The sequence below is a fragment of the Mchenga conophoros genome, linkage group LG7, assembly GCF_057382185.1.
Source record: "Mchenga conophoros isolate Kocher_MC1m ecotype Shallow Benthic linkage group LG7, M_conophoros_male_GT1.1, whole genome shotgun sequence".
Taxonomy (NCBI): domain Eukaryota; kingdom Metazoa; phylum Chordata; class Actinopteri; order Cichliformes; family Cichlidae; genus Mchenga; species Mchenga conophoros.
The window spans coordinates 62,055,270-62,074,332 of NC_140532.1; the positions used below are offsets into that span (position 1 = coordinate 62,055,270).

Here is a 19,063-nt window from a genome sequence, read left to right on the forward strand (position 1 = left end):
AAAATAAAAGACGACACCAGACAAGACAGCAGCTCCACCGAGGAGGAGCCCTCACAACAGCGGCTTCCAATTAAGGTCGGGCGGTTCGCCACGGAGAGGTCAAGGCAGCAATCAAACCCTAAAACAAAGGATAAATGTAACTTTAGCCTCCTGTAATTGTGAATGCTTATAGTTTGAGCAGCTTAACCCAGGACCGGAGGCGCTATCCTGCACTACCAGAGAACTCGGGCACCTCTCTCCGCAACGCTGGAGTGAAACAGAAACGGTGTTCTGGGAATCCATCCTACCTGACAAACCATACTACCCGTTGTTTCTGCGCATGCGCACAACACGAGATCAAGTGGCGAACCGTACTGCCTTTGTGAATATTAGCCAGAAAAATACTCTAACGGGTAAAATGAAGTGGCAAACCGTCCTGGCTTTATAATTATGAGCTACAAACATATTCTGATGGGCAAAGTTAAGTGGCAAATGGATACGCAGGTGGATTCACAATTAACCTAGTTGCGTAGCCCAGAGCGAGCGCAGGAGAAAGCGAGGGCGGTAGAGCGAGCGAGGGAGAGAGAAAAGGAGAAAGGCGAGTAGCCCATCCGGCTACATAAGGTTTAGAAACAGTGGCACTGATGAAAAGACAGGAGGCTGAGCTGGAGTGAAAGAGGCAGATGATTGGCTTGGAAAACATTGAGCGGTCTCCATAGCCAACATATGGAAAAATGAAGCTAAAAGGAGAAGTTTCCATGTATTTTCCATATTTTCCTCCTGTGTTTTCTCTGACTGCGTCTTACTATCTGTGCGAATCTGTTCAGTTCGTTCCTCTGTTAATTTGAAACTTTGGTCCTCATTGGCTGTCTTATTTTTTCTTTACTTTGTTCTTCTTCCTGTTAAGTGTTGATTGTCTTTAGTCTGCCTGTTCTCAGTGTTTTGGGGACTTGTTGTGTAAAGACTCTAAAAAGACTCTTTGAATTTAACCTATTCACTGGGAGCTTTTCTTCAACAAGCTGACTGCTGTCTGTCTGATTATCTGTTTAATTTCCCCATTCATACATTTGATAACAAAACACATACCAGAATGCTGTATACCTTGATATTGTAGAGTTATTATCAGTTTATAACAAAATGTACAGCTGAGCCTTTATAACAGTCCCCCTGTGGAAAGTAAGGGAGCTGCAAATTGTTAACTAGTTCATCTTCACTGAAATATTTATGGTACATTACAGTAGCAAAAACAGTTGAAATTAAATTAATCTGTACGTCACTTTAGACATAAAACACACTTATCAGTAAACAATCATTTATCAGTTGCACAGATCGACAAAAATGTATTTCATGTCGTGTTGAAGATGATCTAAATATCTAAAGGATGATGAGTGTTAAAAGGGAGGCAACATTTTGAAATGTGTAATACATGTTTAAAATGTAAATATTTAACCTTTACATCTTTTTCATTGCAAATCACCAAACTCAGTCTTTCTGGGTCTGACTAATATCACACGTTCCTAATTAAACCCTCTAATCACCATTAGTTTGATCCATATTATTTATCTTCAGCTGTCTGAGTTTCCTGTCTTTCAGGTCACAGCTAATTATCAGATGTTATATCATTCATTTTTTCCATTACCAGGCATTACTCTTATTACTCCAGGTCGATTGAACTAACTTTCCAATCTCAACTCAGAGTTTGTTAAATCTGTTTTCTGTACCAGGTCCACTTTCCTGTTCTAGGTCTCACACGTTACTTTTTTCCCTGATGGCTCTTGGTATTGTGGATTTCTATGCTTTCTTGCTTTTACGACTTGAAACTTTCTGTATTTTATTTCAGAGCCAATGTGCTCAGAATATATTATAATATTTGATGCATATAATACCCTGAAGGACCCAACCTGGGAGTATATAAAATCAATATTATTTTCCAGCCTTCCTTCTGTCCTAGAGCTCCCTCTAAAGCGTTGGATTGCAGTGGCTACAACATTAGTGCCAACCTGAGGTGAAATGAATCCTCAGTGGGCCTTCCACCTCCATGACTCCTCCATTCACCCCACCAATTTTCCAATTCATCCAGAAAATTTGCGCTACCTGGAACAACGTTATTTTGCCTCTCTCTCTCTCTCTCTCTCTCTCTCTCCCTCCGTTATGTAAGTGTGCCCTTATCTTGCTGCAGCCTACTGTCAGCTTGACACAAATACAGACCGTCACTCTCTGAGCAAAAGTTTCATTATCATTAAGGTCGGGCTGCGTGTGTGGAGGAGGTGGGCGGGTGAGAGGGAGAGAGAGAGGACTGAGGAGTCCGTGGAGAAGCGGCCGGGAGGGTGGAGAGGCAGATCTCAGGCAGAAAGCAGGAGGCGCTGCTTGCAGCCAGTCAGAAAGATGCTGCTCTGACATGCGGACCCCCAACGATCTTGACCGCGACACTACGCTTCTACGTGCCCGCCTGACCACAGATAAACCAGCTGACACTCTTTTCTTCTCTTGAGTCTCTCTTCTCTGCACTGGGTTTGTTGCCATGCCGCCGGCCGCCTGCTCGGTCGATTACCGACTCCGCTGCATGTTGCCCGCGGTGCTGTGGATCGGGCTGCTGTGGAGCAGCGTCTCAACAGCAGGTATGCGTTTGATTTCTCGTGCGAAACCAGAGTGATGTCTGATTCTGCGCGTTTCTGCGCTCTCTGTCCTTCTGCGTCTTGGTTCGCATCCAAGTGGAATGACAGAGGCGCCAGTTGAGTTTTTATGCACCGCAAAAACACCTCGTCTCCGGGCATCCCTCTGCTCCTCTCAGACACCTCCTCTCGCGCGACTCGCAGTAGGGCAGGGAGAGGAGCGAGTCTGAAGCAGCGTCTCGCTGTTTACTGCGCCAGCAGCTCCAACCACTTTGGCACAGCAGTACGGGCTGCACATGCAGCCTCAAATCCTCCGTGTGGACACGAGTCCATTCGTGTGCGTGGGAGCCACGATCAGGCACGAGTGGATGCAGAGACAAAGAAAAATAGAGAAATCACCAGTCAGCCAGCTCCGCAGTTAATTGGGAGAGGGGATTCCTCGAGTCTGAGCATCAGCATGCAAATTAGAAAGCAGGCTGACACTAAGTGAGGAACAAAGTTGATGTCTCAAACACTATCTATCTATCTATCTATCTATCTATCTATCTATCTATCTATCTATCTATCTATCTATCTATCTATCTATCTATCTATCTATCTATCTATCTATCTATCGAAAAGTTAGCGTTCTAATCCCTGATATTTTTTGGGACCCTTCTTTCACTTAGAAATAAGTCTTCTGTGTAGGCCACTTCTTATTTTTCACCATAGTGGTGACCTTATGAAGAAAAAAAAATACTCAAAGAAAAGAAAATGGTGGTGAATGGATGGTTTGCCTTGGTTGAAACTAGCTGGCAGCTCATAGCTTCCCATTTTGACCTTTTAACTACCATCATTTCAGACCATTGAAATGGTGGCACCATCGGTGAAAGCCCCATGTTTAGCTAAACCTCTTATCCTGGCCTAAAGATGTTGTTGTTCCTAAAACCAACAGCATGGAAAATGCTCATGCCATGTTTCCTGCTTCTAATTTAGGTGACATTCAGTGAAATCTTTATGGACGAAGGTAACAATAGGTGGGTTGCAAGGAAAAAGAAAATTCTTAAATGAATAGGAATTACCTGAATCATTCCACTCCTTCAGTGAAATGATCCAGAACATTTGTCCCTTTGGGAAAGGGTCACTGTAAATCAAATTGTTGTGAATGATCATCTTCAGATGAGACTGTTTTCTACAGTGATGACAATAACCTGATCTGTAGAGAAGGAGAGCTTACTGAACATTTAGAGGACAAAAAAGTGAGAAACCTGTGCTATTTGCTTTACAGTCATTTCATCTTTACTTGCTGAACACCTAAAGGAGATTTTGTGTTAAACAGCATTTGTTGCAGCCTCATCAATTGCAAAGGGCACTGAAGCTGTTGTGACAGCATGTGGTTGTCTAACGTGTTTGAACATGTTTATGTTGCATTTTCCTTTCATTTTTCTGTGTATGTGGTCATTCGGGTTAAAACGGTAGCTTTTAAATGTATTCAGATTCAGCATTTATCTCTCTTTATTGTGCCCTCTGTTGCAAGTGGTGGAGTCTGTTATTCCTGCACTGGGTTCAAATAAAATCAGAATGATAATCCTTTAACTGTCATTAAACATCAGACGTTCAACGAAATATAGAAGCAGCTACCTGGTAGCAGCATTTAGAATAAAAAAATAATAAAAACAAAGAAATAGCTAACAAAAACAAATCTAAAAATACCAGCTATAAAACTGTGCAAATGTACAAGGTATATACAAATGTGCAAGGTTGGTCTCAAGTATTGCACTTGTCTTGTGTGGTAGTGATGTGTATGTTTATGTGTGAGTGTGTGTTACTGTATGTGTGCATATGTGTGTGTGTGTTGTATGTGTGAGAGGTACTGATGTGTGACTTTAAGTGGGGCGTGTGTTCATGGTCCTGGTTTGGATTAACCTGTAGAATCTCCTAAAGGCCTACAGGTCGAACAGGTGGGATGCAAGATGTAGGATGGGTGGAGTCTCTCAGCTCTGTTCAGGCAGTGGGATGTGTAGATGTCTGCAACAGAGGGGAGGGCGTAGCCGATGATCTTCTGTGCAGTATTGACTACTCTCTGGAGCGTCTTCCGCTCAGCCTGGGTGCAATGTGTGAACCACACTGTGATACACTATAGCGAGTGGTAGAAGGTCAGCAGCTTCTCACAGGTGTTGTTCCTTCTGAGCACTCTCGGGTAGTGCGCTTTGGGGTCTTTAGGGACTAGTAAAGCGCTATATAAATACAGGCCATTTACCATTTACCATAGTGCAGATGCTGCTGTGACTTCCTGATGATGGTGGAGGTGTTTGCATTCCAGGAGAGGTCAGCTTATGTAGCGTGGAGGCAGGTCTACTCTGTGCCTCCTACAGTCCAGGATCATCTCCTTTGGCCTTGTGTTGTTTACAGCCAGATTGTTTACTGAACACCACACAGACATATTCAGCACCTCATATCCTGTACTGTGATGGGGTTTCAGAGCCCATCACAGTCTCTGCTATGCAGATGACACACAACTTTATCTATCATGAAGCCAAATAACACACAGCAATTGGTTTAACTGCATCCAGGTCTTTATAAAGACATGAAGAACTGAATGACATCTAATTTTCTGCTTCTAAATTCAGATCAAACTGACGTTATTGTACTTGGCCCTGGAAATTTTAGAAATATACTCTGCCATCCTGATTGTTACTCTAGATTCCTACTCTGGATGGCATTACCTTGGCCTCCAGTAATACTGTGAGGAACCTTGGAGTAATTCTGATCAGGATATGTCCTTCAATGCTCATATTAAACAAATATGACTGCTTTCTTCCATTTGTGCAACATCTCTAAAGTTAGAAATATCCTATCTCAGAGTGATGCTGAAAAACTAGTTCATACCTTTATTACTTCCAGGCTGGACTATTGTAATTCATTATTATCAGGATGTCTTAAAAACTCCCTGAAAAGCCTTCAGTTAAGCCAAAATGCTGCAGCAAGAGTCCTGACAGGGACTAGAAAGAGAGAGCATATTTCTCTAATCTTGGCTTCCCTTCATCGGCTTCCTGTTAAATGCAGAATTGAATCAAAATCCTGCTCCTCACATGCAAGGTCTTGACTAATCAGGGCCCATCTTATCTTAATGACCTTGTAGTACCATATCACTCCATTAGAGCACTTTGCTCTCGAACTGCGGGCTTACTTGTTGTTCCAAGAGTATTTAAAAGTAGAATTGGAGGGAGAGCCTTCAGTTTTCAGGCCCCTCTTCTATGGAACCAGCTTCCAGTTTGGATTCGGGAGACAGACATCATCTCTACTTTTAAGATTAGGCTTAAAACTTTCCTTTTTGCTAAAGCATGTAGTTAGGGCTGGATCACGTGACCCTGAATGCCCCCTTAGTTATGCTCCAATAGGTGTAGGCTGCTGAGGGATTCCCATCCTATGATGCACTCAGTATTTTTTCTTCAGTCTCCTTTCTCACTCACTGTGTGTTAATAGACCTCTCTGCACTGAATCATACTTGTTATTAATCCCTTGCTCTCTTTCACAACATGTCTTTTATCCTGCTTCCTTCTCTCACCCCAACCAGTCGCAGCAGATGGCCGCCCCTCCCTGAGCCTGGTTCTGCCAAAGATTTCTTCCTGTTAAAAGGGAGTTTTTTCCTTCCCACTGTCGCCAAATGGCTTGCTCATAGGGGGTCATATGATTGTTGGGTTTTTCTCTGTATGTACTATTGTAGGGTCTACCTTACAATATAAAGTCCCTTGAGGCGACTGTTGTTGACATTTGGCGCTGTATACATAAAATCGAATTGAATTGAATCCCTGTATGCAGATTAGGGTTAGGGTAGTGTAGAACAGTGAGCTCAAAACACACACTTGTGGGGAGCCAGTTTTGAGTGTTCAAGTAAAGGAGAGGTGAGGAACGAGTTTGACAGTCTGTGGGCAGTTGGTGAGGAAGTTGAGGATCAAGGAGTAAGTGAGAGCCGGGACAGGTCAGACAGTTTCCTCACCAGGATGTTGGGGATGATTGTGTTAAAGGTTGAGCTGTAGCTATTTTGTCCTCACTTGACCTATTTGCTGTATAGGCAAACTGGTGGGGGTCTCCATAGGGAAGGTTATTCATGGTGGAATGGCTTTGAATGAAATGTTCCAGGTGCTTAGTGATGACAGGTGTGAGTGGAATTGAGTTCAAGTCGTTCAGGCTTAATAGCGGTGTTGATAGCTGACCAGACAGTAGAAGCTTCAGCTTTGCTAATTTGTGTCTCCCATATGGAGCGTTTGACTGTCGCTGCTTTTGGAGTATTTCAATGATCTGAAAATCATATCACTGGCTGTGTGGTAGAGACCACCCAAGAGCTTTGTGCTTCAGCTTAAATGAGCGAAACGTTGCTATTTTATTAGTCTTAGTCTTGAGTTAGCTTATACATGTGTTTGGAGGTAGCTTGCCAACCTTTATTATTTGAACCGTTCAGTGTTCCACCCTGTGCTCTAAATAGATCACTTCTTTAGAGTCTAGATTGGGTCAGCCCTAGGGGTGGGCGATATAAACGATATACGATAGAAACTATATAAAATTGGCCAACGATAGAGATTTTGACTATACTGCTCCATCGCGATAGCGCATGTTGATGATGTCATCAAGCTGCGCCTGTTTTGGTCGAAAGCATCGCATTGGCTACAACAATTATCATCTGCAAATTATGCTGAGAGTCATAGCAAAGAGATGAAGCACTTTTGAAATATGGGGAAAGCCAAAAACTGCGGTTCCTCCACTTCCGTAACATTGATTCATTAATGTTGAATTCTCTCACAGCTGCTCTATGTTGCAGTATATTAATAACTAACCTTGTATTGTGGACGAATGATCTCAGTTGTTCTCCTGACTGAAGTTTGGCCCGTGTATAGCATCCTGCTATGCGATTGCATTTGTCCCTGACCACCAGAAACCCTCACGTTAACTTTTATTGAGTGGGAAAAAAAGTTGTTGTTCATCCTCCAGCTTCACTGTGCTAATGTTATGCTAACATAGCTGTGTAGCTAGCAATCACGTAATACAACATTATATACCAGGTAGTCCAACTTCAGTGACCCTGCAAATGCCACTGCTGTTTAGTTTTCTGTCTTCATTATTTTGGAAGTGGTAGCAGAGCTGTACGTTTTAATTAGTTTCAAAAATCTCTCAGTCAGAACATGGTATGTGATGTTTAGGTGGAAACTAGCGAGCTAACTTCCTGTTAACTTCTAACTCCGTTAAATTTAATAACTTCTGTTTTCATGGATGCCTGGATGTTAAACTTAATTGTTACACCTGGTAAAGCAGCAACGCTGATGATTTTATTAAATATTAAAGAATTTAGACCGTCTTTAACTCTCAGTGTTCGTTTGACTTTGGGGATGGAGTTTTGGACCCAGATTACTCTGCGAAGCTCCTCACTACGGCAGCCGTAATGCTCTGACAATCCATCAAGCAGTGCAGCTTACCAAAGTTGTACTAAAACATTTTTTAACAGATTTCTGCACGCCAAAATCGGTTCGAGGTCAGTAAGGACAACCAAAATTCATACATAAGGCACACTCTCGATTTTTGAGAAAATTAAAGGATTTTAAGTGTGCCTTATAGTGTGGAAAATACGTTATACAGAAGAAAAGAATATATCGCAATATATATCGTTACCGCACATGCTTTAAATTATATCGTGATATGAATTTTAGGCCATATCGCCCAGCCCTAGTCAGCCCCTAAGCTAATGTCGAATTCTCACACAAATAGCAACACCCATCTTTTATATACCGTCTGTGGTGCAGTTCTTGAATTCACAAACATTAACATTAGAGTCTTTCTTCTTGCATGCAGAGGAGGATAGAAGCAATGTTGCTTTTAGCCCTAAACTCAGCAACCATCCATTGGAGTTGTAGAGACTGGATCCCTTATAAAAACCTGCAGGCAGATGGTTTTGACTTCTTCAGTGATTTCTCAGCACGCTTCAATCATCTTGCTAATCCTTGTCTGTCTTTTCTTCCCCTGTATTCTTGTACATTTGTTCAATTTGTGAGCGTGCCCCACCACCCCGACACACACACACACACACACACACACACACACACACACACACACACACACACACACACACACACACGTATCATGCACTGCATCATTGGTTTTTCTCACTGTTGGTGTATGTGTTTAATGAGCTTCCCCAGCAGAGATGTAGTGTTACAGAGCCGGCTCGTGATTGTGCGGTTATGTGTTAGTGTACGTACTAGTGTTTTTTAATGCGGATTGTGCCTGCAAATGAAGATAGACTGGATCATTGCGTGGTCTCATTTCTCAGGGTAAGAGTGATAATCTGCTAGAAAGAAAGCTTGACAACTGAGTAGAGATTCCAGAGCTCCAGCTGGGAAGCAAAACCAATTGCAGCTTGAATCCAGAGTGCAAAACAGAGATTTTTATTGACCCACACTGACAGTGTTTTTCTTGTAAAAATATCAATGAGGCATACCCGCTTCATTTAAAAAATATAGATCTTCTCTCCTCAAAAGAGCATCCATCTTGTAAGCCGCTTTTCTCCTCTACTCTCATCACAGCGCCTCTCCAACTTCCTTTCCCCAGTCTTCGTTCACTTGGCTTCTTTCTCTTCTTTTTTCTTTTCCCATTACTTGAGTGAAGAAGAAAAAAAATGGAACCAGGAGGCAGACAGAGGAAATTGTTTCTTCTGGTTGAATACACCCAGGCTTATTATGCAACAAGATCCTCAGGCACCAAACTTTAGAAAATATTGTGCCAAGTTAGCATCACAAAAAGAAACCAAATGAGAGGAAGTAAGGCTAAAGAGTAATGAACCAAGTTGAGAAATAAGAGCAGCAGAGAATATTAACTAGTAGAAAAGTAATATCTCGATTTCTGTATATGTCCACACCACATGTATACTTACAGACATTAAAATGGTTATTTTACACACTTACACACACCTGCGTAACCTAACATCACATTGATCCTATAAGCTGTACTTTAATTACAAATTTTTATACCACTAAACATGAGTGAAATTAGTTGGTGGGACAGAGGAGGGACAGGGACAGGGTGAGATAGAAGCAGGAGATCCACTGTGGTGACTCCTAAATGCGGCAGCTGAAAAAAGAAGAAAAGATCTCACATCAGTTTAGACCAAAAAACTGAAAACATTAATGTTATAAAACTGATTAGATTAGAATTAGGTTAGAATTCAGGATTTTGAGTAGTTTGGTTATGGTATGAGTGAAACAAAAATATTTTTCAATATTTTTTCATCTAAATACCTGAAAAAACCTGGACTAAAGAGTAAAATAATCAGCAGCTGGATTCAGAGTGGAGCAAATGCTATCAAACACTCTGAAGTGTAAAAACTGAAAAGGAGAACGTGCCAGTAAGGGGGATAATGACTTTGGAAACCTTTCATGTATAATATGAGGATTTTCAAGAGAAATGTTTTTTTTCTTTTTATCTTTAATCAAAAAATATAATAAAAGCTGTTTTTGAGACTCTGTTATCAAAGTGGCATGAAATTAAGATCATGTAACAATAATGTAACATAATATGTAACATAACAGTAATGTAATTCAGATTTGGTGACAGTGTTACGCCAGTAAAGCTTTTGTGATGATACCTGTGGAACATCAGTCACTGTTTATATTGTTGCAGTGTGAAACACTTTCATAGTTGCAGAGTTTGATGTTGGCTGTAAATATTGAGCTTTACTAATTTTAGCAGAGCTCATTTCAAGCGTTTTTGTGCTGTATTTGATTCAGAGAAGAATTACAGCATTAGTGGTGGGAAAAGCAGCTTTACAGAAAATGTTCACACTCTCAGTTTGTTTGTGTGTGTTTTTGTGTTTGTATACTTAAAAGATAGACTGTGTAGTTTATCTATAAATCTTGCAATCTTAACTTTATGTTGCAAAGAGAAACTACCAAGTCAATCATAATCAATAACAAGAAGTTATCAGGCTGTGGACTTGTCAAATTATAAGACATTGTAGAGCCTTTAGCACCACGTATTAATAGATTTAAATATATTATTTAAATATATTATTCAAAACTGTATTTTTGATTCAAAACTTGTGCACCCAATTCTTGTTTTTAAAGTCAATAAAACTGTATGCTGTACAATGTAATTTAATAATTAAAAGCCCCAAATTACCATGGCATTTTATGTATAGTTTACTTTGTGTAATATGCATTACTCAACTGTTAAAGCAGTCTTTTTCAAGGGTGCAATTTTGTCTGTCGCCAGTCTGTCGAAGGGCTAACACATGGAGACAGAAAACCATTCACGCTTACACTCACACCTATGGGCAATTTGGATTAATCAATTAACCTATCCCCACAAACTGCATGTCTTTGGACGGTGGGAGGAAGCCGGAGTACCCGGAGGGAACCCACGCAAACACAGGGAGAAAATGCAAACTCCACACAGAAAGACACCAGCCTGATGGTGGAATTGAACCTTTTTAAGCCTTCTTGCTGTGCGGCAACAGTGCTAACCACCGTGCCGCAATTTTGCAATCAGTGTTTTCATAAAAGCCTTTTTTTCATGCATTTACTACTACTGGTAACAACACACACGAGGTTTAAGGCCTGGACAAGTTTAAAAGTTTTTGTCCTCCACAGTGGAAATTGCTGAAAATAAAAGTGGGTATCACTTTAGTCAGCTCCCAATTTTATAAATTCTGCACTCAGCTTTGTAGTCTCCAAAATAATTGAAATGCAGCCAGATGCTGCTCATTTCATATTTTCTCTTGTTTTTTTTACTTTTCCCTGACATCCTTGCATTTAAATCCATCTCCCGTCTCTGTGTGTACCTGGCGTGTACCACTACACTTGCTGTCTTTGAAACTTCTGTCCCCCTTCCTTTTTTCGCATAATGCTATGATCCTAGTCAGTCTTTGCATGTGTGTGCCCATCATAAAAAAGTTGCCATACACACAGCAGGTAAGAAAAAGGAGGTTCTTTTAAGACAGAGACAGGCAGGAAACAACTGCAGAACAGGCAGAGCACAGGTGGGCTTAAGGGGTTTGGCCTTTCATTTCTAGAAGAGCTCCTCAGAATATGAGTCTCTGATTCCCATGATTATACAGATCATTGTGCTGATGCTGTGTTTTCTTATGAACTACATAGCTGCAGAGGTCTGTGGTTGTCCACCCTTTTTGGGACAAAGCCAAAAAAGGTTAAGTTCTTTTAAAGTACAGTGGTCACTCGTTTATCGCGGGAGTTTCATTCTAAATAACCCACGATAGATGAAATCCGCGAAGTAGCCAGCTTTATTTTTTACAATTATTGTAGATGTTTTAAGTCTGTAAAAACCCCTCACTACATACTTTATACTAGGGCTGGGTATCGTCACTGATTTCTAGAATCGATTCAATTCCGATTCACAAGGCCCCGAATCGATTCGATCCACGATTCGATTTAATTCGATTCGATTTAAATCTGGGAAATTTTGACAGTCAGAAATATTATAATTCAGATCAGTACATTTACATATTTTTGTATCAATAAAAAGGAAGCTGACACACGCAAGACTTTATCACAAGTGTGAGCATCACAGCAGAGGCCTTTGTGTCAAAGTAGCTGAGGATAAAACACAGAAAAACATGAAGGTGATTTTCCTGGCCTGGGATTTTATAAAAATATTCTGCAGTACATCAAAAACGAAAGAAAACCATTAATCAACATATGAACATCACCTCTGAAGTTACAGCGGTTTTATTACAGACACAGCGTTTTGCATTTTGAATAATTTTAAAAAGTTTAAATTTGTTCAGTATTGAACAGCAGAAATGAGGTTTTCTTTTCGGAAGAATGTAAAAGGGAAAAAACAGCGGCCGACAGCCTGTAAACAACAGTAGACTTGTGCATAACAAGCAAGCGAATAATGAAGAAAGGGAAACTGTTCTTGAAGTACAGAGAGAGAGCTGTGCATCGCAGTGGAAGCAAAACAGTAAAAGTCTGAGTGAATTCATGACGATGTTTATGTGAAGCGTTTGGATCTTCTTTTGCTGCTGGTTCGGTCAATATTGTTTGGAGAGAGATCAAACTAACAGCTTTAGAATCGGCGCATAAAGGGCGTGCACACAAAGCGCAGACCCGCCGACAGATCAGAGTCAGCGAGCTGTCGGCTTTCAGCCCCGACTGTGAGAAAAGCGACATCTAACTGATTCTGATCCGCGGGTCCCGCTGTGTGTTTAAGTCTTTGTGCAGAATCCGTGTTCCTGCTCTCATTTACTGTCTTAACTGTTTGGTGGTTCTTGAAATTTTGTGAGATTTCACCGGAGATTCTGGCATTTTGGGCAAAATAAATTTATATTAAAAAATCGATTCAGGATTTTAATGAATTGATTTTACGTTATCCAAGCCAGAATCGATTTTAATCGATGAATCGATTATAAGAACCCACCCCTACTTTATACACATTTCTCAGACAGGCATGAACATTTTCACAATTCCCTCTCTTGTTTAAACACCCTCAAAGTTCAAACCTTTGTAGAAAAACAAGTCCAGTATTATAGAATGAAACCAAAGATCAAACCCTGTTTTCAGGTCCAGAACATGGTCACAGAGCAGCTGTGAGAGAATTCAACATTAATGAATCAATGGTACGGAAGTAGAGGAAGCAAGAAGAATGAGTTGAGTAAAGTTCGCTTAATGTGCCTAATAATTCAAAAAATACGGTAACTTCTACCTTCCTTTAGCATGTGCAGAAGTCCAACTTTTTGTGCAATGGTTAGCACCTTCCCCTGCCTCTGGGTGCTACCGCAGGAGCCTCTGACGATGCAAAACATTTCATCAACATTGTTGTGCTTGTTGGGGAGAAAACTTACAAACATACAGTAAAGCACTTTAGAGTCACACTGCCAGCGATCGAAGATTTATGTAAATTTTTCAAGCTGAACGTGTTCTGTTCTGTAAAAAAAGAAAAAAAACATGCAAAATTGCACAAAAAAGAAAATCAGCGAAACAGCGAGGCTGCGAAAGGTGAACCGCGTTATAGCAAGGGACCACTGTACAAATAAAATAGGTTAACACATTGATATTAGTATTAACTAACCAATCATTTTATAATAGTTTCATTTTATGGGAATTAACAGTACATATCCTGTGGCAACCCCTGTAGAGAAAATGTTGTATTTTAAGTATTATCTTTTCAGTTGGGAGTGTATCTATATCCCTGTTGGTGTTTGCTGCATCTGGAGTATAAATCCCTCACAAACTGTCTTTTCAGTGAGTCCATTTGCTCATTAGTCCCAAAGTCTCTAAAATATAGTCTGGGCTTCTGCGCAAACTTACAACATCTTATAACAACATCTTAGTGAATTATTAAGATTTGGGGGGACGTTATGTACCTCCTGTGCTGCCCTTCTGCTTCTAACCCAGGCAGTGTTCACATGTAAGGAAGATGCCCAAAGAAGTACCAGGTCTTTGCTGCAGTCATCTCTTCAGCTTGGCACATCTTCTAAGATCTTTATGACACAACTTTTATGAAGGGGTCTGAAAGTGTGTGTGTTTGCTGTTCAGTGTGATTTATTCTGTCTCAGCATCCATGATTATCCTCTCTAGGATGGCTTCAGGATTGCACAGATGCTGCTGACACATCCCTACAATAGAAGCAATTAAGCGAAGCTTAACTTTGTGTGCATCTGTTGTAATCCATGCTGTGTTTGCAGTTGAAACTGTTTTGGGTTGGTTCTGCTTGAGGCTTCTTCTTTTTAGAGCTTTCCTCTTTAAAACTGTTATGGGGTGGAAGTAGTTTTAATGTTGTATTCTGTGTGTTTTAATGGTTTGGTTTTAAGTTGTGGTTTTACGCATGTCTGTGTACAGTTTGCATGCTTTTATTTTGAAGTTTTTAATCTTAATCAAAGAAAATATCCACACCTGCTCACTCTGCATGAAAGATGGGAAATTAGGGCAGACAGGGAGCATTCACAGTACAAAAGTGGCACATGCATGAAGGCAGCAGCACTTCAGCTTGAGCAGCAGCAGGATGAATAGGCAGAATGATGCCAAGAAGATTGGCCTTGAAACTGTTTGTGGAACTGTGGTTGAATATGATGGAGGAGTTGGACCCAGTAGGAAGGCCTTTCCAAGCAAGACATAACCGGTGAAAAGAGTGATTTCTGTGATGGTTGGTGCTAGAGCATCTATTTCAAGACTGTTGCACCTGTACATATATGTATAGGATGGACTTCTAGCTTGGTTTTGTCTTAGTTTTTTTTAATGCCCTTGGTTTGTTTTATTGTAAATAAATTGTTAACTGCTACACTTGAGTTTTTTCTCCTTGGCTATCACTTCCTTTTATTTTTTTCGCTGCTCTCTACCCGATGGAAAAGGACCCCCCTCTTCCTTCTCTCCCTCTCCCTTCTCCTTTTCCCTCTTCTTTACAAAAATGTGTATTAAACTATTTATGAATGGTTGAAAGGCACACAAATGTAAACATAATGAAGTTATAGATTAGCATTTTTTTAAGGAAATGTAACTGTGGTCAGGTTATTTCAGTTTGATAGTTTCCTCTCAAAGGTCAGTACTCTCAAGATGGCCAGTGTCACTTGTTCAAATGGGCACTTAAAAGTTCATAAACGTTGAATACTTTGTGGAAACACTAATCGTAGCAATAGAATTAACTGAAGTTCTGTCACAGTTATAAAAAGTAATATTTTTAAGCCTTTAATGTAGAGTCAGTTGCTGTTTGATACTTTAAGATCTAGGATAAGGCATAACTCTCGTTTATGCGTTCCTGCATTTTAATGTTGTTACTGTACCTTACACCGTGTTCTGCATTTCCCCTGTTTTCATTCATCATTAGCTGCAGAGCACTAAGAGGATAGCATGATTCATTGTTGCTTAACTCAACCCAAGCACAGAGAATACACTACGCACGCACACAGACAGGCAGGCAGAAAAAGCTCAGAATTTCTTTTTTCTTTCTGGTCAAATACAAATTGCTGTGTCCATTACTTGAATCAACAAGTTCTCCAATAAAGCACATCCACATTGGAAGGATGGTGTTGTCATAAATACACTTCCATTCAGGAGATTGGAGCGGGAATCTGACACCTTTCACATGAACCTGCAGTTAAAAGTGCTTCAGATGACAAAACAAAAAGTGTTAGTGTTAAGTAATGCTGTGAGAAAGGCACATTTAAGATTGTGGGCTCTGGATGCAAAAATGAATTACTGGCAAGAAGTAAGAACAGAATCAACAGCTTAAGGCTGCCAGGAACAAGAGTAAAAACTAAACTGAGGAAATTTGCCCAAGAGAGAAAACAACCCTGGAAAGTTAGGCTGGGGAAAACCAGAGGCCTACACTACAAAGCAGGATTTTGTATTAACCAGGTAAACAGGTAACTGTTTTTTGAACTACAAAGTTGGATCACACCTTACCAGGGTACATCACCACCACAATCCATGCGGTGAACCTAAAAATACACAAAAAACAATAAGTTATCATCCAATTTGTTTCTCATCTCTTGGTTACCTTGTTAGGCTTCCTTACACATGCAAATGTTGGTTTTAATACTTTTTGGTTAGTCGATTTCAACAAAAAAATAAAAAATAAATAAAAATAGTAAAATTAACCTCAAGAGAATCATGTTAATAAATAAAAGGTTTTTGTGTTACCTGACTATTATTGAGGGGTATGGGACACATCTCTTAAATAAATCTGTTTTATTGATTTTTTCATTTTAATATTAATAACTAAAATGACATCTATGGTGTTACAGGTCAATTTCGACAGATAGATATTTACATCAAGAAAAGACAAAAAAAGGTTTTTTTTCAGCAGTAGACCTTTAATATATAGGACATATAGGGTACACTGACCATAGAAGCAGTGGAAGACTGAATGGCTATAACATAAAAAGAAAGGCAAGTGGTGCAAACCTGTCTCCTAAAACTCAAAAAAAGAAACCACGAAAGGAAGTAAGCCTGCTTCCCAAAAATGTCATGCTGTCCCTTTTAAGCAGAAGGCTACGCATACTCAGAGCTCCTGGTTGGATATGGTTGCTGAATTTGTTCAGAACCTTTGAGCTTCAAGATAGAAAAGGCAAATGACAGAATTCTTGGAAGGAAGAAAACTGTTTCCTCCCCTCACAAAATCTATATTTAACGCCTGCTACCCACAGTCGCAGTCAGAAAAGGCATTGAAAATGTTGTTCATTTTTGCTCCACAGCAAATGATGAATTGTGATCCAGAAAGAGATTTGATATGGTTGTCTGGGATTAAAGTGACATTTTGGAGTTTCAGTCTGAGTGAGTTACACCCACACAAACGCACCCTGACACTTTGCCCTGTCAAAGTCACTCCGAGCAGACTGGCAAAATCAAGTGTGTTTGCAACCAAGCCTTTAAAAAGTTAATATTCCCATTCCTATTTGCCTCAAAGCTAATAACCCATGTCACCGCTCTGCTCCCTTATCTATGTGCCTTTGATACGGGAATCCCACTGAAGAAGGTCTTTTGATGCAATCGGCAAACCTAGCCTATGTGTTATAATCCATTCTGCTGATAACTGCGCCTGTCATGCTGTCGAGTCGATGTGTTTGTCTCCACTCGAATAGCTTGGAAAGAGCTGGCTAAGTATTTTGTGATTGAGAGTATGTATGTTATTGCTGTTTGTTTTTTATTAATCCATGATATACTCCCATGTGGGCTGTAAGGTTCAATGCATCAGCTCTTCTCTGTTTTGTTGCCCCTCAAAGGACTGATTGATTGATTTATTCATGTCATGTGGTGCAGAGACTTACAGACCAGCAAACCCTTGTCTGAGCTTTTGAGAGATTTAGTCTCCAAAAAGTTAAGAATGTATTTAAAGGCTGAGAGAGATGCGCTAAGCCTTCAGCCTGGTCTAAGCAGAACTGAGCTTCCTGCAAGATGATGACTGCCCATGCAGGACAGTTGTTTTTGTTGAGCAGAATCACAAAGAAGTCTTAACAAAAGTCTAAAAAAAATGAAAATGTGTGAAATGCTGCTGCTTGCTGCAGCGTTTTCATTCTAAAAACATTTCTGGGTGGTTCAACTTAGAAAGACAGAAAGTACAGTTTGAAAGGATTATTTTGGAAGCTTTATGGGTTTCAATTTTTTATTTAGCTTCATATATATTTAAATTAATTTCCCACCCTCGAGGCAATCATTGCTTTCCATTATTTTCTGTGTACAACACAAATCAGCTTCCAGAGCCTTGAGATTTAGTTGTAATAGCTAATCCAATCACTGTATTTTTCAAAATTTTTACAGTTACAATGACACATTGTAACTAGATGGTAATGCAGTTGAGGAGAGGGATGGTTTTAACAAAAGTCAATAGCCTCTTGTCTTAGATAAACGAATGTACTTACCAAAAATCAGGCAGAGCTAAACTCCTGTTGGCTGATTCCTTTGTTTTCAGTTTCGTGCCAGATGCAAACCCAAGGGCTGCGTTTTTCTTTTAAATTCATTGTAAATGCAGGTTGCCAAACAGTTTTTATTGGATTCAACTGATGGCTTTGTGACAATGTACATGTAATTTTGATGTCACTGGGTCATTTAGGTATAGTTCTCAAGACAGGCCTCGATGCAGCTCCACTTATAAAAACCAGCTGTTGATATTTTTAGAGCCACTGTTAATTTTCTTAATGTATACCCTGCAAAGTCTTACAGTACCTACTGTAGAAATGCACAAAGAAAACCTTATGGAGACACACTTAGCTTGACACAACTGTTGCTGTAAAATATAAAAGAAAATGAATTGAAAGGACCCAGAATTTTAGAGCCATGCCACTGGGGTTTATTTTAAAACCTGCTTGTGGTAAGACATCTGTGATTGGATACTGAATCGTCCTATCATGTTGCTGCTCAAAACCAATCTGCTGTTCTAAAATTTATACTCAATTTAGATGTTTTGATGTACAGCTCCTCACTAGAACCCCCTCATATAAAATAAGCTATACTAGACACTTGAGACAGAGATTCAGCTTTTTCTAATCCTCTCCAGTTAGTTCGCATTTACAGTTCTATACTGTCAAAGATCTTAGTGGTGCTCCTAGTTTGCAGTTTTTTTAGCAGCTTAGAAGTGCAATGAATGAAACGAATGAAGAAAAAAAAATGAATTGCTGCTGTTGTTTTATATTTCTGAAAAACAACAGAGAAATAAAGAAGACATCACATGTATTGCTTTCTTTTCATTTCATTATTTATTACTAAATGCTCTCCATGTTGACATCTGGGTCATGGCCACTCAAAGTTCAAGCTTGAAGCATTTGTCTCTTCTTCTCTGGCTCTTCAGCTCTGCTCCCTGTCCCCCTCACGACTGATGTGCCTGGTGCAAACATACATGTACGTTTTCAGGGTGCGGGGTGATGTGGTGTGGTTTTTGTAATCAAGAGCAGGAAATACATTAGAACATGAATAAATATTAGAAAGAAGAAGCCTTGGTTCCCGGGTATGATAGGAGAACTCATAGTCCTGCAGATGTTCAGGGATTCTATGGATCCT

General features: G+C 40.1%; 1 protein-coding gene across 3 annotated transcripts in view; it reads left to right on the forward strand.

Moving 5' to 3' along the window:
- Window positions 1-2,280: 2,280 nt before the first annotated feature.
- The window catches only part of sez6l (seizure related 6 homolog (mouse)-like), a 112,877-nt gene continuing 96,094 nt past the window's right edge, over window positions 2,281-19,063 (forward strand). For all 3 annotated transcript variants that reach the window (XM_085280635.1, XM_085280636.1, XM_085280637.1), the window contains exon 1: window positions 2,281-2,597. In XM_085280635.1, coding sequence (XP_085136761.1) covers window positions 2,501-2,597 — 97 coding nt within the window. In that variant the 5' untranslated portion in view covers window positions 2,281-2,500. The remainder of the gene's footprint in view (window positions 2,598-19,063) is intronic.